Source organism: Cuculus canorus, chromosome 15 (genome assembly GCF_017976375.1).
Source record: "Cuculus canorus isolate bCucCan1 chromosome 15, bCucCan1.pri, whole genome shotgun sequence".
Taxonomy (NCBI): Eukaryota; Metazoa; Chordata; class Aves; order Cuculiformes; family Cuculidae; genus Cuculus; species Cuculus canorus.
The window spans coordinates 549,965-576,305 of NC_071415.1; the positions used below are offsets into that span (position 1 = coordinate 549,965).

The following is a 26,341-nucleotide window of genomic DNA, read 5'->3' on the forward strand; positions in this document are numbered from 1 at the left end:
CCTCAGCCTCTTGTCCGTGCATGGAAGCTGCAGTGTTGTAGCACATACATCAGTATTGTAAGGTACAGATCGCTCTGTCTTTGTCTGAACTGAGCGAATTGAAAATAAGCCAGGACAAGCAGATCCAGCGCTGAGATTCTCACTATTTGAATATAAAACGTTGCCTAACTAGAGAGGGAGATGGTTTGCATGATGATCAAATATGCACTCATGGTTAGGTAAGCTCTTTTGCCCTCCCAACCAGTAGCAGCCTGATGGGTGGGACTGGGAAGAGGCAGAGGAGAATGTTTGCAGTAAGGTATCGCTTGCCCGTGGCTCCTCAGTGCAGATCTCAGCCTCCTAATTCAAAGGGAAGAGCACCTTGCTGGTGAGCAAAAATAGCTCAGCAGCCAGTAAGCAAAGTTGAAGCCTGCATCTCTCAAACTGCCGCTGCCTTTGGGAGCAGATGGAAGAGGTTTCTGACAATCTTATGTCAACAAAGCACCATCTAGTGGTTATGGCACCCAGGGCTAGAGGCTGTGCACCCCGGATGCCGGAACACAGCTCCAAAGCCCATGCCATCCCTGTGTCCAGGAAAGCTGAGCCGGTGCATGAGGCTGCTCCCCAGACCCGCAGGTTTCTTTGGTGTAAAACACAGTAGTTCTTGCCTGTGCTTCCTCAGTTGTCTCATTGTCTTGTCTTCCCTTTCTTCTGCTTGGGCCAGGTTAGGGTGGGAGGGAAGGCTGCTGCTGCGCTTGACTTACAGTCTTGACTTACAGTCCAAGTTTGGGCTGCCCTAACCTCATGCCCTACATTGTTTTTTCCTCTGCAAACTAAGCACAGTGAAGAGATTTAGAAGAATTGGTGTCTGCAGCCTTGACTCAAGCCTTTGGCCTCTGCCCTGCTCAAGGAAAGGTGGCAGCTTGGGACAGGCACCCCAATTCCTTTGTTAACTGCTATTTTCTCACTGTTGGGGCTTTCCTACTCCTTGTGAGGATTAGATTAATGCTAGAGGGAAGCCAGCTGCCCCAGGGCTTGCCTGCACACCACTAACCCCGGCAGCATTGCTCCTGCTGGAGGACCTGCTTGGTGTCCAGATCTGCTCAGTGACACAGATGAGCTGAGCCGAGGCAAAGTGAGAATGCACCAATGCATCTCTCTCCTTCCCTTAGCCCACCCTCATCTCAGTCTCGGAGCAAAGTCCCAGGTCCTGGTTATTGGCAAAATGGAGTTCCAGGCAGCCAGAGGATTTCCCAAATCCACCCATTTGGCTGGACCACCCTGGTTATCACGCAAGTGCCACCCTGCTCCAGCATGACAGTACTGCTGGAGCTCCAGGCTCTGAGCAGAAGGCCCACACTAGCATTCATCAGGGGTCTGCACAGGGTCGGGTCTTACATCTTTTGATGTTTAAACCTAAGAGTTTTCCAAAAAGTAGGTACGAGTCCTAAAAGCCTCACAAGTGCTGAGCACATCATTGGGTTATAAACTGCGAAGAAATGCTTACCCTGCTGTTAGGGATTTAGTCAGCACATGCTTCATCTGTTCTTGTCGCTGAGCTGGGTGCCCAGGGACGGTGGCTGGCAGGCTGCAGCGCTGTGGCTTTAGATGAAAGATGCCTCTGAAGTTCTTCAAAGCGGTTTGTTCGAAAGCGGTGTGTCCCCTCCAGACGTGGGCATCGTGTCCCACCCCCAGGCTCACAGCGCCCATGCCTTTGGCACTTTCAAAGCCTGGCATTGTCCCTGTGTCAGGTTTGAACCCCCAGGTGTGACACTGGGAGGAAGCCTGTTATTTGCTTTCTTGCTCTGTGGTTGGCAGCTGAGACTTTGAAGCTGGTTAGCAAGTGACAGATGATGATATCTGACAGGCAAAGCTGATGGGAGACAGTGTTGTCTAGCAGATGCCTTTATCTGGCAGGGGAGAGATACCCTGTGCAGCGACTGCTTTCTTTATTGTGCCAGAGGAGGAAAAGAGAGCAGGATTAAAGGACTCACTGGAATCCTGCTTATGTAATTAAAAAAAATAGGAATCCTGACTTCCAATAAAGAAACTTCATAAATATCTGAGTTTATGTTGGAGCGTAAAACAGTTTGTCAGCATCAAAACTGTGGCTGTCAGCATGGAGGAGTTTTATTCTTCCTGGCAAGGACTTCAGAGTTGCTAACAGCGTGTCCTAGACCGTTGTGAACTACAAGAACAAGCAGTTAGTTCCAACCCGTTTCTTTATCTGCGTGAAGTGTTTCATTCCAGCCTTAGCAGGCCTGGGAGAAATCAGTGTTTGATTTTCAAAACCATTCATGCTGTTGCCGACCTTCAGCTGCTCCCTCCTGTTACAAACCCGCTGCTGGCTTTGCCTTGTGAAATAGTTGTTTGGCTGAGAAAGCCCCCTGGTCTCACCTGACTCACAAACTATTTTCCTGCATGTCCTGTAGCTTTAGGCTTTATCTGATGGGCTTTGAAGCACTGCTTTACGGAAGGCTCGTAGAAAGTGGCAGGTACAGTGGGGTACGTTGTCTTTCCGTTGCTGGTTGTTAGAGAACCACCATCAAGGGATGTAGGGAGCTTTTTAGTAAGGTTCTGCCAGCTCGTACACCCAATTGAGTTGTTACACTTATCAGAAAGCTGCATCTGTAAGACCTGGTTGTGGTGTGTGGGCTGCCTCTCAGAGGTTGCCTCGGTCTCTGCCTCGGTAACGTGTGCAGACCCTTGTGGAAGGTGGCTCAAAAAGATGGTACAGAGACCTGAGCAGCTCTGCTCAGTGACAGCAACTCTGCACAGGCTGGTGGAGCATTAGGAATTTTCTGCTGGAGGGCGGCGCAGTCTGGGAGAGGTCTCCAGGAGGGTGGGGGTTCTGCATCTTGAAGGTTTTCAAGATATGGCTGGCAAAGCCAGGCCTGACCTCTTCAAGGGTTGACAGCAGTCCTGCTGCGAGCTGAAGGTGGGATAAGGGACCCCTTCTGTCGCCCTGCTATTGTTCTCTGATTGTTCTCTTGTTTCTTGCAGGAAGAAGAAGGTGAGGATGCAGATATCTCTTCTGGTCCCTCTGTCATTAGCCACAAGATGCCTTCCGCCCAAGCCTTTCACCACTTTGCTCCTCGTTACTCTGAGATGGGCTGCGCTGGGATGCAGATGAGAGATGCCCACGAAGAAAACCCAGAAAGCATCCTCGATGAACACGTACAGCGTGTGATGAAAACACCAGGCTGCCAATCTCCAGGACCTGGCCGCCACTCTCCTAAGCCACGGTCCCCAGAAAGCGGCCACTTAGGAAAGCTGTCAGGGACACTAGGAACAGTTCCTCCAGGGCATGGCAAGCACGCAACAAAATCAGGAATGAAACTGGATGCAGCTAACTTATACCACCATAAACACATCTACCACCATATCCATCACCACAGCGTGATGAAACCAAAAGAGCAGATCGAGGCTGAGGCCACACAGCGAGTGCAGAACAGCTTTGCTTGGAATGTAGATTCACATAACTATGCAACAAAGTCACGGAACTACACTGAAAACTTGGGCATGGCACCCGTCCCCATGGACTCTTTAGGCTACAGGTGAGTCAAGGCAGCAGAGATGTGGCTTCTCTAGGAAGCTCTTTCCTATACAGGCTGTAGCGTGCCAGTGAAACGGGGTGGCTGAGACGTTTTCTTGTGAAAGCCTGTGCTGGGTCAGGATTTGAGGGCCTCCTGTTCTTCCCCTTCCAAAATGGATAAGTCCCCTGATAAACCCTGTCAACTCCTTTTCACCTCTGTGGCTGGCGCTGAACCACACCCTCTAACTGGGACTGTTAGTGGCCTTAGTTCTGAGGTAGTTGTTCTGCTCCTTAAAGCAGCAGAGGTGCTTGGAAATGGCAGATGCTGGTCTGCTTATCCATGCGTTGGGAGTTGCTGAGTGTGGGGCTGTGTCCCAAGGTTTGGGTAACAGAAACCGATCTCCTTTGTTCACAAGAGGACAAAAAGTCCTCCTTATTGCAAGGCCTAACCCATTCATCAGAAGGGCTCCTTTCTCTTCCTAAAAAAGCAGTGCACACTGCACTGCTGCCGTGGCATCCTGTCCTAAGGGGATATTCTTAGTGACAGGGGACCCTCTACCTAGGAGAGAGGCACCACTGCCTTAATGGGCTTTTGTCCATCTTCTCTTGGCCATTTGAACTCCTCCATCCCGTCCATGCTGAGGAGAGAGGGTGAAGCTCCCTCTTCACTGTGGGCTTTGCTAGTCTTGTTACTGACTGGCTGCAGAGGTGAGAGAGGAGCTCAGGGCTGCCCTGGCTAAGAGGTGGTGATGGAACAGCCACCGGGTAGAGCTGTGCACACCCTGAGCTCGGCCGGCTCCCCGAGGCTGTGCATTTGGGGCAATGCTTTGCAGCGTACCAGGGGTGGGATGTTTAGTGAAGGCAGGCAGATGGGACTGGAGCAGGCAGGACCAGCTTTTCGGGGTGGCTGGAGGGAGGTGAAATGCAAAGGCAGCAGCTCTCCAGGGAGACAGAAGCTCTTAAGTCTACCCCGTTCCTATAGGGAAAGGGTTGTTGCTTCAACAGAGCATCAACATGGCCATACTGTGTCAACCCAGAGCCCTATCTGTTCATAGCACTTGTTGCTAGCACTGACTACAGCATATATTCAAGGGGGTTATAAGAGGGTGCATTCAGAGCTGTCCTTCCTTTGGCAAAAACTCCCAGTTCCTGACAGTCCCCAGGTTAGGAACTTCATAAGAAAAGAGTTTGCATCCAAACAATTTTGTTGGCAGCCAGCAGTTGGCAGCTTGGCTCCTTGTTGAGCCTCACTGGGCTGCTGTCCCCTTACCCTCAGCAGCTCTGGCTGCAGGACAATACAACCTGCAGCAAAAGGGAGTTTTTGTTTGCACTGAACCAGCTGCTGGAGCATTTCATTTGATACCAGCTAGTCCTCGTGGCGGGGAAGCAGAGAAGTTGTCAGTTTGCCTTTGTAGATCTTCAGCAACCCTTCTTCAGGCGTTTTCTCAAGAAACTGAGCAAAGCTGTCTGCAGGCATGTGGTGTTAAGGTTATTTTCCCTATTTTTCACCACTCCTCTCTGGTGTTAAGGTTGGGGTTTGTATGTGTGTTAGTGAGCACACAGAAGCAGATGTAGGGAGGTCCTGTGGAGCAGAGCGTGTGGGTGCTTAGGAGAGTGAGGGTCCCATGAAATCACAGCTTGGCCGTGACAGGCCAACACGGGCAGATTCTGCATGGCCTGGTAACACGGGCTGCCCAGCTGGGCACATGGGCATGGATGTGGGCAAGGAGTGATGGGGTTTCTGTAGGTGTTTTTGCTGCAGCCAGAGTGTCAGCAACTGCCTGGCATCTGTCTGGATGCAGCGTTTGAGGTGACAGCACTTCGCAGGGCACAAGAACCTATGGAAGGATGTGGTCTTCAATCATGATGTGAAACCTTGGTTCAGATCAGGGTGAGAAACACATGCTCAGCATGACAAATCAGAAATTTGGGATATCGGTGAACCTGGGTGGTGATGGAAAGGCTCAGGTGTCGAGCAGTGCTCTCGTGTGGAGATGCACCAATGGATTGGAGCACCAGGATGAACCTGAGCAAAGTTGGAGCAAAGAACCAGTGGTTTAACAAGACCATTTGTGTGGCAGGAGATCTTGTCATGTTGCCATGGCTCTTTTAGCCAGAGCAGGAGCTCCCTTTCCCCACAAGTGGATGGATGGAGAAGCCTGCTGTGCCTAGATCTGGCCAGTGTTGCTCTTCACCTCAACTAGGGCATGATTGGTTTGAGCTGTGGTAGAACCAGGAGCGGTGAAAGGCGACTAGGGCCACGTCTGCGCTGCAGACAGCGACGGGTCCCAAAGGGCTGAATATGTCTGGAGATGTCCATGTCCCTCCTCTGCAGTGGTTCGCCTTGGGCAAGGCGCTAACATCTCAAGCTTTGTTCTTGCAGTGGGAAAGCAAGTCTGCTCTCAAAAAGAAACGTCAAGAAGACCGATTCAGGGAAAAGTGATGGTGCCAACTATGAGATGCCAGGATCTCCTGAAGACGTGGAGAGAAACCAGAAGATCCTTCAGTGGATCATAGAAGGAGAGAAGGAGATCAGCAGGCATAAGAAAACAACCCATGGGTAAGGGCTGGCAAAGAGAGGGGCCTTCACACTGTTGTTTTACATCCCCTGCATGAGGCTGTCCAGCAGCCTGCCTTGTTCCTGGAGACCTTGGGAAGACAAGAATCCACTAGGCGCAAGGGTTTAGACTCTTTGGAGACTAAAGATTGCTCAGGGACTGTAAGGGCTGTTTTTTCTGAAGGATGACTTGTGGCTATAGGGAGGAGGTTGCAGCCCCAGGGGAGTCTCACAAATTGCCGCTGTGATTCCGAGGTGGATAACTTAGCACACAGTAGGCAGCGTTTTTCCTTTAAGCATTTGCTTTCTATAAATGCCTGGTGCTCCCGCAAAGTACTGATGCAAATGTAGGACCTGCTGCACCTGAACCTCTCAGCCTGTCTCATGAACAGGCTCATGGAGAAGCTCCCAACCTGGGAACGCTGGCAGCACATGGAAAGGCAGCTTCTGGGAGAGTGTCACAAATGGTGCTACTGCTTTTTGCCGGGTTTATTTTTACGTAGTGTGGGCTTGATGAAAGCCCTTAAACAGAGTGGGCTTTGTGTCAGGGTTGAGTTGCTCACCGTGGTGTCTCTGCACTTGCTGTCCTGAAATATTCTCTAAAGGTGCATGGTGCTCCCCTCTCTCTCCCTCAGAAGCTGTAAGGAGCTTCCTAGTAGTGCCCGTGTCCCGCTGCAGATGCAGGAGGTCCATCTAGGAGGGACTCTGTGCCCATGCAAAGCATCTCATCAGTCCATGTAAAACCTTTGTGTTGTGTCTAGCTCTTCAGGTGCTAAGAAGCAGCTGTCCCATGATATGGTCCGACCTCTCTCCATTGAGCGACCTGTTGCAGTGCATCCATGGGTCAGTGCCCAGCTCCGGAATGTCGTCCAGCCTTCTCACCCCTTCATCCAAGATCCTACCATGCCGCCCAATCCAGCCCCCAACCCTCTCACCCAGCTGGAAGAAGCTCGCAGGAGGTTGGAGGAGGAGGAAAAAAGGGCTGGAAAACTCCCTTTTAAACAAAGGTACAGCAATAGGGTTTGATTGTGCGTGGGAGGGAAGCGGGGACTGCTCAGAAGGTGAGCAGGCGAGGGAGGTGTCCACTGCCCTCTGCTGTGGTCTCCAGCTCCCAGCACCAACTGGGTGGAGGCACATCCAGAGGTCGGAGAAATCTGCCCCAGTCCCTCTGACATAGTGGTGCAAATGTCAAAACCCACCTTGAGGGCTTGTGCTGGTGGTTTGTGATGAGGAAGGGCTTGTGGTGAGGAAGGGACTGCTGAGGAACTGGGTGGGGGGAGCATATCTAGAAGGGGCATGGTACGAGAGAGCTCTCTGCCCCAGTACTCGCTGACTCTCGGGTTGTTCACACCCACACGGTGATTTCAGAGGTTGGTGCAGTACCAAAGTTCAGCAGGATGCAGCAGAATTAAGTGCAGAAGAAGAATATGTGTTTGCTCTTTATCTACATCTCCCGCAGACATGCAGCAAAGGCTGCTCGTGGTGCTGGATGGGAGCGCTGCCCTGTAGTCCTGCCGCAGCAGCGCTCCTTCGCTGCACGGCCCTCTCCAAGTCACTGCATCTTTTTGTGACTCAGCTCAATGCCTGTGACAGAGCTCATTCTCCTGCTCCTGTGTTATCTTTTAGGGAAGATGATTTGCAAGGCACATGTAGCTCTCGGATGAGAAGTGGTTTGGAAGTGCTAGATAATTACTGTTAACAGCTAAAAGCACTTTGTCCATTAAAAACCTTTCATAGCTTTATAGCCGCCTTCTGAAAACTCGAATCTTTGCAGTCTGACTCTTAGAAACGGGAATGTAATTTTAAATAAGAAGCTCTTTTAATTGCCAAGTTCCAATTATTTTTACTTGCAGTGACCATGTAGCAGAATTCTGCGTATTTACGTCAGAGCACTGATGGAAAACTGGGTAATTACAGGGCTCTCCCGAGTCAGGTTAAGCCGAGTTTATTTGATCTACCTTGCAGATGGTGTAATTGGATAGTGTTTATTAGTAGAGACATTTATAGTTATACTAAATTTATGCACCTTCCCCAAAAATGCCCACATCATGGACTGATTTGGGTTGGAAGGGACCTTAAAGCCCATCCAGTCCCACCTCCTGCCATGGGCAGGGACACCTCCCACTGGAGCAGGGGCTCCAAGCCCCATCCAACCTGGCCTGGAACACTTCCAGGGATGGGGCAGCCACCACTGCTCTGGGCAACCTCTGCCAGTGTCTCCCCACCCTCACAGGAAAATATTTCTTCCTCAGATCTCATCTCAATCTCCCCTCTTTCAGCTTAAAATCATTTCCACTCATCCCATCCCTGCACTCTCTGATCAAGACCCCCTCCCCAGCTTTCCTGCAGCCCCTTTAAGCACTGGAAGGATGCAGATGCACACTTTGTAAACATCGACCTGGGCTCTATGCATATGTAATTAATACTCTAATAATAATTATGCATGTATTGTAAGCATAGTTTTTGTAGATACCCCATGGCATTGTGGCATACACCATGCAGACCAGTGGGAGAACAGGCTGAGCAGTCCCAGTGCTGGGCTTCTCTGCATATGCTGCCTTCCCATGAGGTCCGGGTCTCCTCCTGGTGATGCAGGGGGATCCTCCTGACCTGCCCCATGCGAGGAAAACCAGGCAGCTGTGTTTGCTGAGAGGAACATGTGCCTGTGTCCAGCAGCACACAAGAATGGATGCAACAGTCACCAGGGAGCCAGAGATTTCTGGATATTGAAATCATTTTGGCAGGATTGGGTTCTTCAGCGGAAGCATGCCTGAGCTAGCAGCTTTTTCAAGAGCTCCTCTCGTGGTTAGCACGGGAGCCTGCCCAAAAAGAGACCCCACAGCTTTTCTTGGAGGCCCAAAGCCGGCCAAGGAGAAACAGAGAGGGAGCTCATGTGAAAACACCTTTTATTTCAATTGGGAGCTTCAAAGAGCTTTGGGAAATTGGAACCAGTGTCCAGGTTTGTCAGCAGCTTTGTGGAAGCCCCAGGGCAGGCAAGGTGGAGGTGTGCCCGGATTTGTCCTTGAGGCACAGGAGGAGAGTGCGCCGTGCCAGTGTTGTACAGCCAGGCTGACCTTGCCGGCACTGTTACCTGGCTCCCCAGCCGCTCTCCTCGGGCACAGCCCTCACCAGCCTTCCCCAGGGAACTGCCCGCTGCTCCGACGCAGCAGCCCCACTCCCATCCCAGCACTGCCCTGCTGGAAACAAAGGAGGTGTCTGAGGTAGTTGTACTGGGAATCATAAATAGGAGATGGCTGCTGCTAGCAGGCACTGCAGGATCAAGTGTCTGGCACTGCATAACCCGCATGCCCAGTGTGCCCAGTGCTTGTGTCCCGGTGACCATCAGGTTTCTTGCAGGTACAGCCAGGTTTTGACCATTTTCTGTAGCTCAGTGTCGCAGTTCACTTATGTTTGCAGCTGGATGAAGTAATTACTACTACCAGCTCTTCCGAGGACAGGTTTTTGCAAGCAGCAGGAACGTTAGCATGAGCTCGGTTTGGAATTAATTGGGTTGGGTCAAGCCTGGAAGAAGAGTAGAGCTGGGACACCTCCCAGGGGTAACCTCTGCTGGGTGCATTGCAGGCTTTCCAAGGCTCTCCAGCCCTAGAGCCAAGTTGGAGTGAGCTGGAGACCTCACCTCTGCATCATAGCGAGCTTGGATTGGTGCTGTAACCCAGACTTAAGTTTCCCTGTAGTGGCACCGCTGGGTTACATGGCTAAGAAATCAGGGCTGCAATAAGTCAGATGAGCACTGCAGTTTCCTACTGGATTGCATTTTGTGCTTGTGACAAAAGCAGCCAAGGGAGACGGCCCAGAAGAGGCAGGATGGTGGGACCTGGCTGTGTTTCTGGGCCAGGCTACCCCCCAGGGGGTGGAAGCAGGTGGGAGCTTTAATGAGGCAGAGCTCGGAGGCGGTCTAGTGGCCACTGTGGGTGAGCCATGGTCTCAGGAGACCTCTTGATGATGACGAAAGTGGAAACAGTTGTCTCATTCGCCTGAGAGGAGCTCTTGGAAAATTACATTTTCAATGATTCCTTATTGATAGCTCTGCTTCAGCCTGCTAGAGATCCGTGGCTGCAATTTGGGATATGTGTGTATCCTGCTTCCAGCCAACCAGTCCCACCGCACAGCCTCGTTTGGCCCCAGGAGCTTGGGGGCATCGCAGCCATCCACCCTTGCTTTGATTGGTGGCAAAAGCAGGGGATCCAAAGCCATGGAGACTGTTCTCGACTCCAGCACTGTGAAGCAGTGCAAAGCTGCTACTTTCGGGCATCATTTCAGGCACCATTTTCAGGCCCATCTGTGCTCTGGAGAGAGGTGAGCACTGGAGCTGAGCACGTTCAGAGTCAGCCTTTCAGGGCTGAATACGTGGCTGGAGGAGGAAGGCGGCTGTCAGCCACCGGCAGTGCCCCCTTCTTGCTGTGCTGTTGGAGGGGGGTCCTCTCTGTCTCTCCAGGTGAAGGAGAATGGTAGCCTGGGTGGAACCAGCTTCGCAGCCTGCACAGGGTCTGTAGCTGTGTCCCCACGTCCTCAGGCCCACAACAGCTCTCTCTGAGTCACAACTTGTTTCTAGCAGAATGAAGAGAAGCTTAGGGACCTTGAGGTTTTCCAAACCCCTCCAATTAACTTCTGGCTTGCAGGGTTCACAGAATTTGCCTGAATTTATGACCCATTTTTCTTTCCTTTAAATGCCTCATTTTTTTTCCAAGGATGACTCAATTCCTTAATGTTTTTCTAGCTAAAGGGCATCCTGTGCTTTGATATGGGGATGGGAGAGGCCCTGAGAGCTCTCCTGGCACCGGGAGTGGACCCTTGCCTCTCAGGATGCTGCATCTTCTCCAAAGGTTTCCCAGGCAGAGCAGGCACCAGGAAAGTTGTTCGGTTGAACTTTAGACCTCTCCTGCCTTTAGAAAGAGGTGAAAAGCTTGTGTCTGGTCTCAGTTTGCAGTGCTGAGGTTTATGTGGGCGTGCCATTAAAAAGGTGCTCTGCCTGCGAGCCAATGTTTAAAGGTTAGGGTCAGAGTCATTTCCAAAACTCCAATTACCTCATATGCTTGGCAAATTCTGTTTTTTTATAGCAACTTTCCAGTCATGTAAGTACAAAATCATCTTTTTTATCCAGCATGCTTTTTAAGTACTTTTTTAGAACTGCCAAATTTGTTTTACGTGACTTTGAAAGGGAAAGCTGCCTCTGGCTTAGCCCACACCTGCCAAGCTCCCAGTTTGTGTAGGCTGCCCCAATGTTTGCATGGCATTTACAGTACTGCAGATGAAAGGCTCCACAGAAGGGCAAAATACCCTGATTTTTTTTATTGCTGCTTTTGTCTGCCTCTGCAAATGGAGTTAGGACTGAGCTGACGCTTTTGGTCCAGTGATGGCACCGTGTAGCAGAACCCAATGTGTGGGCTGGACGCAGAGCCCAGACCAACATCCTGAGAGTCAGGGAACCACAGGAGAGTTAAAGTTACCAAGGTTTTAGGGATGGCAGCTGCCTTGCCACCCTGTGTGGATGGAGCTCCATCCCCTTTGACCTCCACCTGCGCTGGGAGATGTGCTCAGGGGAGCCGCAGGAGCAGAAGCAGTCCTGTCTGCGCAGCCCTGAAGATGTAGGTCAGCAGAAAGCTGTGTTGAGCTATTTTGGCTGCGGTGGCAATAATCCCGAGTAGTCTAAGCGATCTTTCTGTTATCAATCCCAGACTTCCAGCCCGGCGTGCTCGGTGCTCACGGGGAGCTGGATCAACTGCCGGTGGCCTGGGATGCTCTGCCTTGCTCAGAGCTCACCCACGACTCCCTGAGCTGGTGGTGCTGGGGGATGGCCATGCCCTCTGAAAGCCTGGGGAAGGGTTTCTTCAGGATGAAGGGGCTGAGATAGAACCTGCATTCTTCTTGTAGCTGTGGTCTGGCCCCATCCAGCCTTTCCAAGTGCTGTTCACTCCTTCAGCAGCCTTGGTGTGCAGCTGCACGCCAGGAGAGCTGGAGCTGATTGTTGGAGCAAAGGATGCTCAAGGAATCACATTACTTTTCCTCCAACCCATCTCTGTTGCCTCTGGTGGGACCTGACCGTCACCTGTGGTGGGACTTGGCCCACACCTCTTACCTGGGCAGCCCTATACCCAGATGGGCACCCAGACGGGCACCCAGCACCAGTGCTGATGCTGAGCACCATGGGCTGATACTCAGCAGGTTGCTTGTATTTTTGCATGGCAGGTTGAAGCCCCAGAAGAGACCAGGCAGCGGCACGTCCCAGCCATGCGAGAACATCGTGGTCGCTTACTACTTCTGCGGAGAGCCGATCCCTTACCGCACCCTCGTCAAAGGGCGCGTGGTGACGCTGGGACAGTTCAAGGAGCTGCTGACCAAGAAAGGGAACTACAGGTAAGGGCTGCTCCCCACATGCGGTATGGTGCCACCAGACTGTCAGCAACCCCTGGCAGATGCTGCTGCCAGGACGCAGTAGTGTTGCTCCCAAGGTGAAGGAGCATGGTGGAGGTAGGTCAGGGGAGCTTCTGGAGCCTTTCAGGAGGGCTCCCGCAGGGCATGCTGTGCTGGGGATGTGGCAGCATGGCCAAGGCGCCTTTTGAAGAGGCAGGTTACAGGGAAGAGGGAGATTAGGTTTTGTAGCAGAAAGGTCCTGCATCCCAGTTTGCACCTTCAACAGAAACTACTGAGCTGCCCGGCAGGGCCCTGTGGTGTCCTGGGCTGCTGAGGAGCACCATCAGCTGGCACTCAGTGATGCTGTGGGGAACTCTCTGACTTCCAGAGCTGTTTCAGCTCCTTCCAAAGATTCCTCCAGTGAGGACAGGGAGACTGGGTCCTGGCAGAGTCCCAGAGCAACCAGCCATGGGGCGTGTAGCTCTCCAAGTTCCTCCTTCCAAGTAGGAACTGCCATGGGAAAGCCTGCTTAGAAGTGCTCCATGGACACAGGTGCCTCAGTCACTGCTTTTGGGAGAGCTGTGAATGGGCTTGGATTCAGGGCTGGATCTCCTGAACAAGATGGCATGGATCCTGACCACCCTTTCTTTGCCCACTGGGTGAGGACAGGGACAGGAGTGAGGCCCCAGTTGCCTCCAGGTCTGGGAGAGCTTCTCCCTGTGCACCAGGAGCTCAGGGCCGTGGAAGGGCTCTACTCAAGTCTGGGGACCATGGTGCCCCCATGACCACTCAGTGCCTTTTTTTACCTCTCTGCCCCCATATTTCTGTTTTTTCAGGTATTACTTCAAGAAAGTGAGTGACGAGTTTGACTGTGGTGTAGTTTTCGAGGAGGTGCGGGAGGATGACACCATCCTGCCCATCTTCGAAGAGAAGATCATCGGGAAGGTGGAGAAGATCGACTAGGCTCCAGGGCAGCTGAGGCATGAGGACAGGACTGTGAAAGACTCTGGGACTGGAGGAGAAGGCCTGGGGCAGATGCTGGCAGTGCTACTGCGGGCACCTGGCAAGCCCAGGGCAGAGGGCGGCAGCCTGCTCCGGCACGGACCTGGCAAGCTCCAGGTTGCTGGTGGACGCCGTTTCACCCCATGAACCTGCCAGTGGGAACTTGAGCTCCCTCTCCATACCTAATATAAGTGTAATGTAGCATTGTACAGTGCATTAGAAAGTGTAATATGACCTTGTTTACTAAAGCTGCATATTTTTGATATATTGTAATAAAAGGAAACTATTTCCAATGTCACTGTGCTCTTATGTAAATGTGAAACACGCAGGTACTGCTGAACTTGCCCAAAGTGTACAGCCGTCCGTCAGACTCCGTCTGCTCCGCGCTGTCTCAGCACCCTGCACCGGCCCCCTGGTGTGGATGGCTTTGGAGTGGCACCGGGGCAGAGCCGCTCTCACTACGCTGGCGTGGAAGGGGTGGCCCTGCTCCAGGGGGGCTGTGGTCACACCCCACCTCCAAAGGGTGTTGAGCCATTTGGATCGAGTCCATCTCAGCTGCTGGACATGGTAGGATTTTTTTTTTTCCCTCCTGAGCTATCTTGCGACCGAGTAAATCCCCAATGGATGGAAGGGTTGGTGCTGGCTCTCAGCACTGGGCACTTCCCGCAGGGTGAGGACCAGCTCAGAGCCAAGACTGGGTGCTGGCATAGCATGGCCCATGCGCTCCATCAGAAGGGTTCACCTCCCAGGAGGGTGCTGCGGCTCCCATGTACCTGGTGCAGACGTGCCCAGGCCTCTGGTGCTGAGCTTTGGTCAGGGATTCATTGGAGAAAGTTAGTGGAGGAGAGGACTAAGGAAGAATTTCTTCAACATGAGAGTGGGGAGGCCCTGGCCCAGGTTGCCCAGGGAAGTTGTGGGTTCAAGGCCAGGTTGGACAGAGCCCTGGACAGCCTGATCCAGTGGGATGTCCCTGCTCATGGCAGGGGGGTTGGAACTGGATGATCCCTTCCAACCCAAACTATTTTATGTTTCTATGATTCTGTGACTAAATCTTGAGGACAAAAGTTGAGTCCTGCATCTTTCGTTGGCCCCTGTGTCTCAGGGAGGCAGTGTGAGGACACCAGGCTGCTGCCGAGAGCACGGTGGTTATTGATGCCAGTTTGGTGGGCTTGTGTAGGGCCAGGTCACCCAGCAGGGCAGCCAGCACCCCGGGAACCTCCTGGGCTTTCTTGGCCACAAGAAACCTAGGAGCTGCACTGGTGCTCTCAGCACCCTGCCCGTCCCCTGGCCTGGACCGTACCCTACTAGCACAGCTGTAACTCTGCACCAGCTCCTTTGGGGACCGGCCCTCACCCCCCTGCAGAAACCAGGGTGGCCCCAAAGCTGGAGAACTTCCACAGCACTGCTCTCCCTCCCCGGTGCTGCTCCTGCCCACGGTGATGGAGCTGCTGGGGACACCACACTGGGATGTGACTTCCTGCCCACGGTGATGGAGCTGCTGGAGACACCACACTGGGATGTGACTTCCTGCCCACGGTGATGGAGCTGCTGGGGACACCACACTGGGGTGTGAGTCAGCCCGCTGTACATGTCACCGAGTGCCTTTAAAACCCAGTTCTGTGACTTTCCTCTACATGAAGTCCAGCAAAATCCATAACCATTTTCAGCCCAGGAACAGTGTTATGAGCATTTTCTCTCCCTGTTTTTTTAAGTTCTGCTGGTGGTGCATCTGGTGAGGTTGTTAACACACCCAGGATTCCCATCTCCCCTTTTTTTTCTCAGAGGGACCCCCGTAAATACGTGCAGTGGCCACGCAGCCCCGGCGGCGTCTCCTCTGCACTCATGTGCTGGTTTGTACAATGATCTTTACAAACGTACTTGGATCAAATGAAATAAAACCCCACGTCCCATCACCTGCTGGTTTTGTCCTTCCCTGCGGAGCAGGTGCTGGGGCCCGCAGTGGCCGGAGGATGGCGAAGGGCACATGGTGGGGCTGGGGCAGCTCTGGGTGGGGTGGCTGGGCACATCCCAGCCCCAGGGGACCAATGTTGCCCCTGGAGGAATCACCCGGGGCCTGGGAGCAGCAGGTTCGGGGGAGAGGGAACGGCGCTGGGATTCAAAGGGGATGCTGGGTGGTCCCAGAGGCTGAGCCAGGCTGAAGAGGAGCACGGGGAGCCTGGGCTGGGTGCTCCTTGGCTGTGACAGCACCTCCTGAGGCTGGGATGTGGTTGTGGAGCCGTGAAGAAGAGATGCCAGCTGGTCCCCCATCACCTGCACCCCAGCAGCCCAGCACAGAGAGCACCAGAGCTGTGTCCTCTGCGGCCTTGGCCACCCCGTGTCATCACAGGGCTACCAGGGTGAGTGCCACACGGAGCTGTGCTGGCTCAGACCCGTGGAGAGGCAGAGGATCCTTGGAATCCTGGATCTGATGGAGGGTAAGGAGGCTCTGCAAAGGGGTCTTAACAGGCTGGATCGATGGGCTGAGGCCAATGAGATGAGGTTTAACGAGGCCAAATGCCGGGTCCTGCACTTGGGGCACAACAACCCTATGCAGTGCTACAGACTGGGGGAAGAATGGCTGGAGAGCTGCACAGAGGAGAAGGACCTGGGGGTGTTGGTTGACAGTGGCTGAACATGAGGCAGCAGTGGCCCAGGTGGCCAAGAAGGCCAATGGCATCTTGGCTTGGATCAGAAATGGGGTCACCAGCAGGGCCAGGGAGGGGATTCTGCCCCTGGACTCAGCACTGGTGAGACCGCATCCCGAATCCCGTGCTCAGTTCTCAGCCCCTCGCTCCAAGAAGGATGTTGAGGCTCTGGAGTGTGTCCAGAGAAGAGCAATGAAGCTGGTGAGGGGCTGGAGAACAAGTCTTACAGGAGCGGCTGAGAGAGCTGGGGCTGTTTAGCCTCAAGGAGGCTGAGGGGAGACCTCATTACTCTCTACAACTACCTGGAAGGAGGTTGTGGAGAGGAGGGAGCTGGGCTCTTCTCCCCAGTGACTGAGGACAGGACAAGAGGGAATGGCCTCAAGCTGTGCCAGGGGCGGTCAGACTGGACATCAGGAAAACATGTTTCATGGAAAGGGTCACTGGGCACTGGCAGAGGCTGCCCAGGGAGGTGGTTGAGTCACCTTCCCTGGAGGTGTTTAAGGGACGGGTGGATGAGGTGCTGAGGGACATGGTTTAGGGAGCATTAGGAATGGTTGGACTCGATGATCCAGTGGGTCCTTTCCAACCTTGTGATTCTATGGTTCTATGATCCCTTGCAGCACCACATCCCTGGGAACCCTGCAGCCCCAGGACACATGGTGCTCCCCCCAGTGTGCACCCCGCGGTGCTGTGGAGCCGCAGACACAGACCAGAGCCCACATCATTTCCAGGTGGTTTATAGCCCACACCTGATCAGGAAGGGGCTCACAGCTCATCCCGGGATTCCACCATCCCAGGCGAGCTTGGCTCCTCCTTGCCCGTGCTGTTCTCAGGGGTGTCGGGCACCTGGAGAAGACAGCAGTGAGGCATGGAGTGACACAACCCTCCTGCCTGTCCCCATTCCCACCTCTCAGGATCCATCCACCTGCCCAGCAGAGGCTGGAGGCCGCCCCGGGGTGGGTGTGGGTCCCTGGTCGTTGCCTGGGGGAATCTTCACTCACCACAGGTGGCTCCTCGGGCAGCGTCCCCCCGTTTTCCAGGAATTTGGAGAAGGTCTCCACATCTCGGGGGCTCTTGTACTCAACCATCTGGAGCCACAAGATCATAGAATTGTAGAACAGTTTGGGTTAGAAGGGACCTTAAAGCCCATCCAGCTCCACCCCCTGCCATGGGCAGGGACACCTCCCACTGGATCAGGGGCTCCAAGCCCCATCCAACCTGGCCTTGATGGGCTGAGATGGAAGGGAGATGAGAGGTGAGCCCATCCCCTGGGTGCTGGCAGAACCAGGGTGGCCCCACGAGTGCCCCCACCTACCTTTCTGCCCGGCCCCGCGGGGAAGTAGTGCAAGGTGGGGAAGCCGCGGATGGTGATGTTCTCTATCTCGTTGGCTGTGGCATCCAACTCAGCGATGATGATGTCCTCGTGGTCCTTATAGCGCTCGCCCAGCTCCTCCCAGGCGGCTGCCATCGCCCGGCAGTGGGTGCACCACGGCGCGTCTGCGGGATGGGCGCAGTGCCGGGGGATGAGCTGGGGCTCCGCCGGGCTCAGGGTGCGGTGTTCCCCAGAGCGAGGGGTCGGTGATGGGGCTGGGGGCTGAGCCCCATGGCAGAGCTCAGCGAGACCCCCGGGCAGCGCCAGCACTTACAGAACTTGACAAAGACATTCTTGGTCTCGTCGAATGCCACCTGCTCGAAGGTCTTTCCCACCAGGACTTTAACAGGCCGCGTGTCCCAGTCCTCAGGGGGCTCCGCACTCAGCAGGCGAGGCTGTGGGGACAGCCAGGACGCCACAGCCCTGGGTGAGCGGTGGCAGCACCCCATGGGGCACAGTGTGGCTCCAGTGTGCAGCCAGAGGTGCTCCTGTGCCACCTTTTGGACCAACTCTTCCCCTGTGCCACCATCCCAGCTCTGTGTCTCTGCATTGATAGTCTCCTGCCTCCTTCCCCATAACAACCGCTCCCTGAATCCTCAGGCCTGGCAGCACAAGCACCAGGGAGTGGGTGGCTGGTGTTACTCACACAACTGCCATCATTAAGCTTCAGAGTTAACAGCCCACCACTCACAGGGAAGCATCCCTGGTGCAAGCTGGCACGGTGCCGCATCCCTTACCTTCACCTTGCCATCCAGCACTGCCTGAACAAAGGTTCGTATGGCCGTGTCCGAGAAGTCATCCTGGTCCATCTGGTACTTGCGGTTGTTCTCCATCTTGACCAGGCGCAGTGTGGGGGCATCAGCGGGGGTCATGCCGAAGAAGGACAGGACGGCAGCACCGAAACCAACCACATCCACCACCACAAAGAGCACCTGTGTCAGGGCACGAGTGGCACTGAGTCTGGGGTGCCCTGTGGCCACCACCCCATGTCCCCACCATGGAACCTCCTCACCTTGCCCCGGAAGGGATCAGCAGCTGTGCGGAAGCCGTCCTGCAGTGCCAGCTGTGCCGATGATGACTTGTTGAGGAAGAGCAGCATGTGGTGGGGGATCTTGGCACCAAAGATCTGGTCAAAGGTCTGAGGAGGAAGAGGAGGGTGAGGGCAGGGGGCCCACAGCCCTGGCAGGGACGAGGCCAGGGATGGGCTGTACCTCGTTGGTGAACTCAATCACCAGCTCCAGGCTGTGGATGCGGAGCAGCCGGGTGAGCTCAGCCGCATCGAGCCCCTGCGCCGGGTCCACGGGGAAATCTGTCCGTCCCTCATCGAACTGCTGGGGCAGGGGCTGGTGAGAGCTGGGCCGGGGTGGCCCCACCACCCCTCTGCCACCCCCTCACCTTCTTGAAGAGGACAACGGTGTCGGCCGATAGCCCATACGCCTGGAAGAGCTCGGCTGCCTCAGCCACACCGAACGGCACATCCACCACCTCGCTGGCCACCTCGTAGAACACCTGGGCTGCTTCACCTCCCAGGTCCTGCACAGCCACCCCGTGAGGACCCGCGGTCATGGCCGTGGCCCCAGTCAAGCCTCTGCCCGCTCAAGCCCACCTTGAAGAAGCCGATGACCACCAAGTCCTGGGAGCTGACAAAGGCGTCGGCGGTGTCGGTGTCCTGCAGCAGCGTGGCACTGGGGCCGGCCCGACGCCGCAGCCAGCGCACAATCCCCTCCGTGTCCAGGCGTCCTGCCACGCGGGGTGGGACCGGTGCCATCACCCCCAGCGTCCCTCACCGAGCTGCCACCCTTCCTCCCCCCCAGTGCCATCAGCCCCCGGCCACCCGCCTACCATCACCCCACGGACCATCGCCTGCCCACCAGTCCCCATTGGGACCTCACCACCCTCTCCCCAGCAGCCTCTGCCACCCTTCTTTGAGCTCCAGCACCCTCAGCCATGGGTGCGGCGGCCGTGGCGTGGTGCCGCAGCCCTACCCGTGTAGGCGATGGGGTGGGTGCGGTTGCCATCACGGAAGAGCTTGAGCGTGGGGTAGGAGGTGATGCCGAATTCGTTGGCCAGGGCTGTCCGCGCCGTGGCATCCACTTTGCCCAGCCACGCCGGGCTGGACTCGTTCCTCAGCGCGGTGGCAGCCTGGGCGAAGGCGGGGGCCAGACGCTGGCAGTGGTGACACCACGGCGCGTCTGTGGGCAGGGGACAGCGTTGGCAGCACGGACAGCCCCAGGATGGCTTCCAGGTGTCCGCAGGGTGGGCTCAGTGGGTGGCCAGGGCATGTAACGGCTGCGTGAGCCAATTGGTCCCCAGCTCATGCCGCTGCCCCTGTGCCACCCCCCCACCACACATCCCTGCCCAAAACCTCTTTCTGCCTGTGTCCCTGCCCCATCACACGCCAGACCGTGACCCTGTCCCTCTGACCCACAGCCTTGTCCCTGCCCCATATCCTTATTCCATCCCATACCCCTGTCACATGCCATGCTGTGACCCTGTCCCTCTGACCAACAGCCTTGTCCCTGCCTGCACCCCCATCCTGCACCCCCATCCTTTACCCCCCATCCTGTACCCCCATCCTGTACCCCCATCCTGCTCCCCCCATCCCGTACCCCCACCCTGTACCCCCCACCCTGTACCCCCCATCCTGTACCCCCATCCCATACCCCCACCTTGTACCCCCCTTCCTGTACCCCCCATCCCGCACCCGCCATCCCATACCCCCATTCTGTACCCCCATCCCGTACCCCCATCCTGTACTCCCCAACCCGCACCCCCCATCCCATACCCCCATCCCGTACCCCCATCCTGCACCCCCATCCTGCACCCCCATCCCATACCCCCATCCTGCACCCCCATCCTGTACCCCCCATCCTGCACCCCCATCCTGCACCTCCCATCCTGTACCCCCATCCTGCACCTCCCATCCTGTACCCCCATCCTGCACCCCCACCCTGTACCCCCATCCTGTACCTCCCACCCTGTACCCCCATCCCGTACCCCCATCCTGCTCCCCCCACCCTGTACCCCCATCCCATACCCCTACCCTGTACCCCCCATCCCGTACCCCCACCCTGCTCCCCCCATCCCGTACCCCTATCCTGTACCCCCCATCCTGTACCCCGATCCCGTACTCCCATCCTGCACCCCCACCCTGTACCCCCACCCTGTACCCCCCATCCCGTACCCCCATCTCGTACTCCCATCCCGTACCCCCATCCCGTACCCCCATCCCGCTCCCATCCCCGCCCGCAGTGGGGCACTTACAGAACTCCACCAGCAGCAGCCGGTGCTCGCTCAGGGCACGGCCAAAGTTGTACTCATGGAGCACCAGGACACCATCCTCCTCCTCCAGCTCATCTGAGAGCACTTCACCTTCATCCTCCCCCTCCTCCGCCACCTCTTCCCCATCCTCCCCCTCGCCCCCCACCGCCGGCTCCAGCCAGGCCAGCGACAGCACCAGCAGCCAAACCCACGGCCCCCCGCAGCCCCGCATGGTGCCAACGCCAAAGCCGTTGCGCGGTGGGAGAGGGCCCAGATAAGGGTTCCGGGGCGGGTGGTGCCAGGCCCCTGGGGCTCGTGGCCCTCCGCTACTGGCTGCTCACGCCACCGATAAGGCAGCGGGACCAGGTGGCCGTTTTCCAGCCGTCCGTCCCCGCAGCGATGGTGCCAGCAGGATGGGGACGGGGACAGCAGGGATGAGTCGAAGCGATAGGGGCACGGACACACCAGTAAGAGACCAGTCTGTAGGGTTTAATGGCGATGGAAGAGCACAGCCTGCAAGCGGGTGGGCAGCATGGTGCCACCGCGGCAGGGTCCCAGCCCCGGTCCCGGAGACGGGGACGTGCGAGGACCAGGGGAGCGTCGGTATTTAAAAAAAAAATACAGGAATTAAAAATAACTTTGGTTGCAAAGACCACGACCGTGGGCACCCGCTCGCTAAGGGACCCCCACCCCCCAACACCCTTCACACCACCGGAGCGAGCGGCGGTGCCGGTGAGGTGTCCCATGGGATGGCAGGCACCGCGTCCCCGAGCTGGCGGGAGGGAATCGGGGTGCAGGGGTTGGGGGGTCAGTCCTCCCAGGCCTTCTTTATGCAGAGGCCCCACTCCCAGGAGAGATGCTCCATCTTGTCATCGTCGGTGACGAGGGAGCGGACGCGGTAGGAGCCCCGTGCCAGCCATCCCTGCGGAACCTCCTCGGCGGGGGTCACCACCTCGTACTCCTCGGCCCGCGGGGCGTAGCTGCCCACCATGAAGACATCACGATCCACTGGGCGAGAAGGGGAGAGCGGGGATGGATGAGCAGGGACGGGTCAGCACAGGACCCCCCGCCACCACCCTCAAGCTCTCTCACCGGGCCGGCCGCGGCGGTAGGTGAGGTGCAGGCACCGCAGCCCACAGACGATCTCCCTGTTCACCTGCAGACAGAGGGCACGGGTGCCATGGGTGCTGCCCCTGGGGAGCCCATCTCTGAAGCCCCATCTCTCACATCCCGAGGGATCCGTCTTCTTGGGCAGGATTGGGTGGCAGGGACCCCCCTGGGGAGGGCACGGATCTCCAAGGACCCTTGGGAAAGGCAGGGAGTCGTGTGGCTGGAACCCCTGGGAGGGGCAGGGATCCAGGGTGGGCGTGGGGAGCCCCAAGAGGAGTAAGGACCCCAGGGCAGCAGGGACTCTGGGGCGCCAGTGATGTTGGGGGCAGCGAGGATTCCCAAAGTCACAGGGATCCAGGAGGGCAGGGACCCTCAGGGCAAGGGGTGGGGGACAGAGACCCCAGAGCAGGAGGGGCCCTGGGTGGCAGAGACCCTAGGGCAGCAGGGAACCCATGGATGGTAAGAGGGAATCCATGGAGCGGGGACCCATTGGAAAAGGATCCGTGGGGCGCAGGGACCCCATGGGGCTGGGACTCCCGGAGTGTGCAGGAAGCAAGGCTGTGCCCAACCCAGCCGGTGGGCACAGGGCACCATGCACCCGCCTCACCTTGAAAGACACCTTCACCCTGTAGTCCACGCCCTCCTTCAGCACGAAAGCCCGTCCCCGCAGCACCTCCAGGTCTCCTGCGCAAGGAGGTGGCCGGTGAGCCTGGCACCTTTCCTCCTTCCCCTCCCATCGATGCCCCCACCACTCACCAGTCAAGTCCATGGTGATGGGCCCCGGCGCCTGCTCGCACATCAGGGTGAGCCTTGTCACCTGCACGTTGGGCACGTTGGCATCTAGGGACAAGGGGCAGGGCACAGACCTTACCCACCCACACCGCGGGGGCTGCCCGTGCCCTCTGGAGCAGCACGAAGGGGCAGGTGCCCACGGCAGGGGTGTTAGGAGCCAGCAGCTGCCAGGCAGCCCAGGCAGGGAGCAGGAGACATCTCAGGCCAGCTCAAACCTTGGCGTCAACGCCTTTGGGGTTAGACCATCAAAAAAATGGCCCAGCCACAGCGATCTCCCAGGCTGTGATGCTCCCAGGATTGGAAGGGGTGAGAAGGAAGAGGCAGGCAAAGGCATTCTCTTAAGGTGGGTGCTGGCCTCAGTGCACCTCAAGAGCCCAAGCTGCGCCCCATCATCTTGCACCCCACCACACACATGTCATCGTGCACACCTCACACCCTGATGGTTTGCACCCACCTTACAGCTTGCACCCACCCCACCCCAGCTCTCGTGCACCCATCACCAGGGTGATGGAGCCATGGAGCAGCCCAGCGTGGCCCAAGCGCCGCAGACACCAAGGGCAGCACCGGGCTGGGGTGGCACCGGGCTGGGGTGGCACCGGGCTGCAGTGGCTGCTGCGGGTGTCACGAGGAGCAGTGGCACCGTCTGGGCACCGACAACCGTGCCGCTCCGGGGCCCCTGTGGCTGCTCACTCTGTCTCCATCATCCCAATGAATTTCCCGGTCCCTTGTAACCGTTCCTATGGAAACTGCAGCTGTGATCCCGTATCCAAGGCAACCGGGGTCCCCAGGCAGCCGTTATGGGATTGGCAGGGGGATGCCGGGGTCTTCGCGCCGGTGGGGGGCACAGGCAGCACCCATGGGCGATGTCAGCCCTCCCTGCTGGGGATGCCTGAGCTCCCGGCACCCACCGAGACCGCAGCGCCGGTGCTGGGTGCCCAGCAGGCAGCCCCCAGCCTTACCCACGGCGGCGGGAATGGCACCCAGCAGCGCCTGCTTGTACTTCCGCAGGCTCTCGTCCCCTGGGTCCAGGTCCTGGATCTCCCGCAGGCTCTTCTTCTCCGGCGTCTTGTACGCCAGGGCCACGTCGACATCCTCCTCCTCCTCCAGCGACAGCGTCACCCCCTCCTTTTCAGCCATGATGTCTGCAGGGGACAAGCAGTGGCAGTCCTGCCACCCTGGGGACGCCCCGGGGGACACCCCGTGACACACAGGCACTGGTGGGCACGGGTGGCAGAGCTGGGACACGCCACGGGTGGATGAGGGCAATCCCCCGTGGGGCAGCCGAGTTGTCACCCTGTTCAGGGCTGCAGGGACACTGACTGCCAGCCTCGGTGTCCCCAGGGCCCCGTGGCACAGCTGAGACCCGAGGCAGTGCCGCCGGCTGCATTTCCGCACGGTCATGAAGCAAGACGAGCTGGTGCTTACGTGGTGTGCACAGTTCGGGGGGAAGGGGGGATGCTTGCAGCCCCCCGTGGATTGCAGGAACCTTTTGCGCCCTGTCACCCAGAGGGATCCTTGTCACCACCCTGCAGCGCCCTCCAACCATGCTCAGCAGCCCCATCTCCCACCCCAAACCCAAACTGCCAGTGGGTGCAATTTATAAACCAGCTCCAGGGCAAGTGATGCCTCCAGCGGGTGCCAGGCAGTGGCACGTGGGGTGGCAATGTCCCTACTGCCCCTGACTCTTCCCTGCCCGCTGCACTGTCCCCCCATGCCCATCACCTTTCTGTCTGCAAGCACTGAGTTCCCCAAAGGTCCTGAAGACCCCATCCCTGGGGACGTGCTGGAGACACAGCCTGAGGCAGGGAGCATGGTGCTCATCCCCCGAGCCACAGGGCCAGCTGTGGCAGTGACAGGGGCGCAGAGCAGTGGCCTTGCTGTGCTGCAGGTCCCCCAGTAAAGTCCCCCGTGCCTCAGCTGTCACAGCAGCGTGTGTCACACCCAGCCACGGTGGCTCCCAGCCCCGGGATGGAGCCACCCAGGGGATCCCCCAGCCCTGCATGGGTGCAGAACAGGGTGGCATGCGCCGGGCTGCCAGGTGGCAGGGAGGCCGCTGGGTGGTCCCCCACCCCCAGGGATGCTCTGCTCCCCCAGGGCCCGGGGTGATGTTCACCCCGCATGCACCCGCTGCCTGGGCTGATGCTGCTGGGGGTGGTGCTTCTGTTCTGGGGAGCTGAGGGGAGCTCAGCTGGCTGGTTCCCCAACCCCAGGGATGCTCTGCTCCCCCAGGGCTCGGGACAATGCTCCCCTTCTGGGAAGCTATGAGGAGGTCAGTTGGGTGGTTCCCCACCCCCAGGAATGCTCCAGTCCCTCAGAGACCAGGGTGATGCTCACCCTGCATGCACCCGCTGCTTGGCCTGATGCTGTCAGAGTGATGCTCCCATTCTGGGGAGCTGGGGCGGGTGGTCAGCTGAGTGGTCTCCACCCCTAGGGATGCTTCACTCCCCCAGGCTCAGGGTGATGCTCCCCTTCTGGGAGGTCAGCTGGGTGGTTCCCCAACCCCAGAGATGCTCCACTCCCCCCAGGGCCCAGGTGATACTCCCCCTGCAGACATCCACTGCCCACATAGATGCTCCCCTGCTGGGGAGCCGGGGGGCAGTCAGCTGTGTGATTCCCAAGCCCAGGGATGCTCCTGTCCTCCAGGGACCCGCGTGATGCTCACCCTGTAAGCACCCGCTGCTTGGGATGATGCTACTCGGGGTGATGCTCCCCTTCTGGGGAGCCTGGGGGTGGTCAGCTGAGTGGTCCCCAACCCCAGGGATGTACTGCTCCCCCAGGGCTCAAGGTGATGCTCACCCTGCATGCACTCTCTGCCTTCCGGGGGGTCGAGGGGTGACAGCTGGGTGGTCCCCATACCGAGGGATGCTCCACTCCCCCAGGGCTCGGGGTGATGCTCCCGTGCTGGCGAGCCGGGAGGAGGTCAGTTGAGTGGTTCCCCACCCCCAGGGATGCTCTGCTCGCCCAGGGCCCGAGTGAAGCTCACCCTGCAGATGCCCACTGCCCACCGAGATGCTCCCGTGCTGGGGAGCCGGGGGGAGGTCCTTTGGGTGGTCCCCAACCCCAGGGATGCTCCGCTCCCCCAGGGCCCGGGTGATGCTCCCGTGCTGGGGAGCCGGGGCAGCGCTGCCCCCCGCCGCCACCCCCGGCGCCGCTCACCTCGGTAGCAGAGCGCCAGCCAGAGCAGCTCGATGAGCTGCCCGCCGGCCTCGCACACATCCAGGCCGAGCATGGCCGGGGCTGTGCCGGTGCCGGCGGCTGCTGCTCCGCTGCGCTCCCCGCTGCGCGGCCCGGCGGGGCGGCGGCTGCTCCCGCAGACGCGGCGGCTCCGCTGCCCGCCCGCCCCCGCCCCTCGGCGGCTCCAGCCCCTCCGCTCCTGGGCGGCGAGACTGCAGTGAGCTCATCCACCCGCGCAGCGCCCGCCCCGCTCCCTCAGCTGCCTGCCCGCAGCCCCGCAGCCCCGCAGCCCCGCTCCCTGGGCATCCTGAGCTCCCTGAGCATCCTGAGTTCCCTGCCCGCAGCCCCGCAGCCCCGCAGCCCCGCAGCCCCGCTCCCTCGGCTGCCTGCCCGCAGACCCGCTCCCTGAGCTCCCTGAGCATCCTGAGCTCCCTGAGCATCCTGAGCTCCTTGCCCTCAGCCCCGCTCCCTGTGTTCCCTGAGCTCGCTGAGCTCCCTGCCCGCTCTCTGCCTGTTCCCTGGCGGCACCGGCTGCGGCTGCC

At 57.8% G+C, this 26,341-nt stretch overlaps 3 protein-coding genes across 4 annotated transcripts in view; 1 reads left to right on the top strand and 2 right to left on the bottom strand.

Moving 5' to 3' along the window:
* Window positions 1-13,732, top strand: part of AXIN1 (axin 1) — a 79,110-nt gene extending 65,378 nt beyond the window's left edge. Inside the window, exons 6-10 of the mRNA XM_054080799.1 lie at window positions 2,983-3,536; window positions 5,898-6,074; window positions 6,833-7,078; window positions 12,279-12,446; window positions 13,280-13,732. Coding sequence (XP_053936774.1) covers window positions 2,983-3,536; window positions 5,898-6,074; window positions 6,833-7,078; window positions 12,279-12,446; window positions 13,280-13,406 — 1,272 coding nt within the window. The 3' untranslated portion in view covers window positions 13,407-13,732. The remainder of the gene's footprint in view (window positions 1-2,982; window positions 3,537-5,897; window positions 6,075-6,832; window positions 7,079-12,278; window positions 12,447-13,279) is intronic.
* Window positions 13,733-16,821: 3,089 nt separating this feature from the next.
* Window positions 16,822-20,955, bottom strand: PDIA2 (protein disulfide isomerase family A member 2). The gene is made up of 11 exons (XM_054080733.1): window positions 20,727-20,955; window positions 19,448-19,654; window positions 19,069-19,202; window positions 18,858-18,995; window positions 18,674-18,790; window positions 18,475-18,600; window positions 18,200-18,394; window positions 17,737-17,857; window positions 17,406-17,587; window positions 17,092-17,178; window positions 16,822-16,936 (listed from the first exon to the last, which is right to left on the bottom strand). Exons 1-11 carry the CDS (start codon window positions 20,953-20,955, stop codon window positions 16,856-16,858), a joined length of 1,617 nt encoding a protein of 538 aa, XP_053936708.1. The 3' UTR covers window positions 16,822-16,855.
* A 249-nt stretch (window positions 20,956-21,204) lies between these two features.
* ARHGDIG (Rho GDP dissociation inhibitor gamma) lies at window positions 21,205-26,015 on the bottom strand. Of its 2 annotated transcripts, XM_054080659.1 has the most exons (6): window positions 25,782-26,004; window positions 23,585-23,767; window positions 22,590-22,673; window positions 22,441-22,517; window positions 21,816-21,879; window positions 21,205-21,731 (listed from the first exon to the last, which is right to left on the bottom strand). In XM_054080659.1, exons 1-6 carry the CDS (start codon window positions 25,852-25,854, stop codon window positions 21,532-21,534), a joined length of 681 nt encoding a protein of 226 aa, XP_053936634.1. In that variant the 5' UTR covers window positions 25,855-26,004; the 3' UTR covers window positions 21,205-21,531. The 2 variants fall into 2 exon arrangements, with proteins under 2 accessions (XP_053936634.1, XP_053936635.1); XM_054080660.1 differs by having other exon boundaries at window positions 22,441-22,673; window positions 25,782-26,015.
* Between the last annotated feature and the right edge of the window lie 326 nt (window positions 26,016-26,341).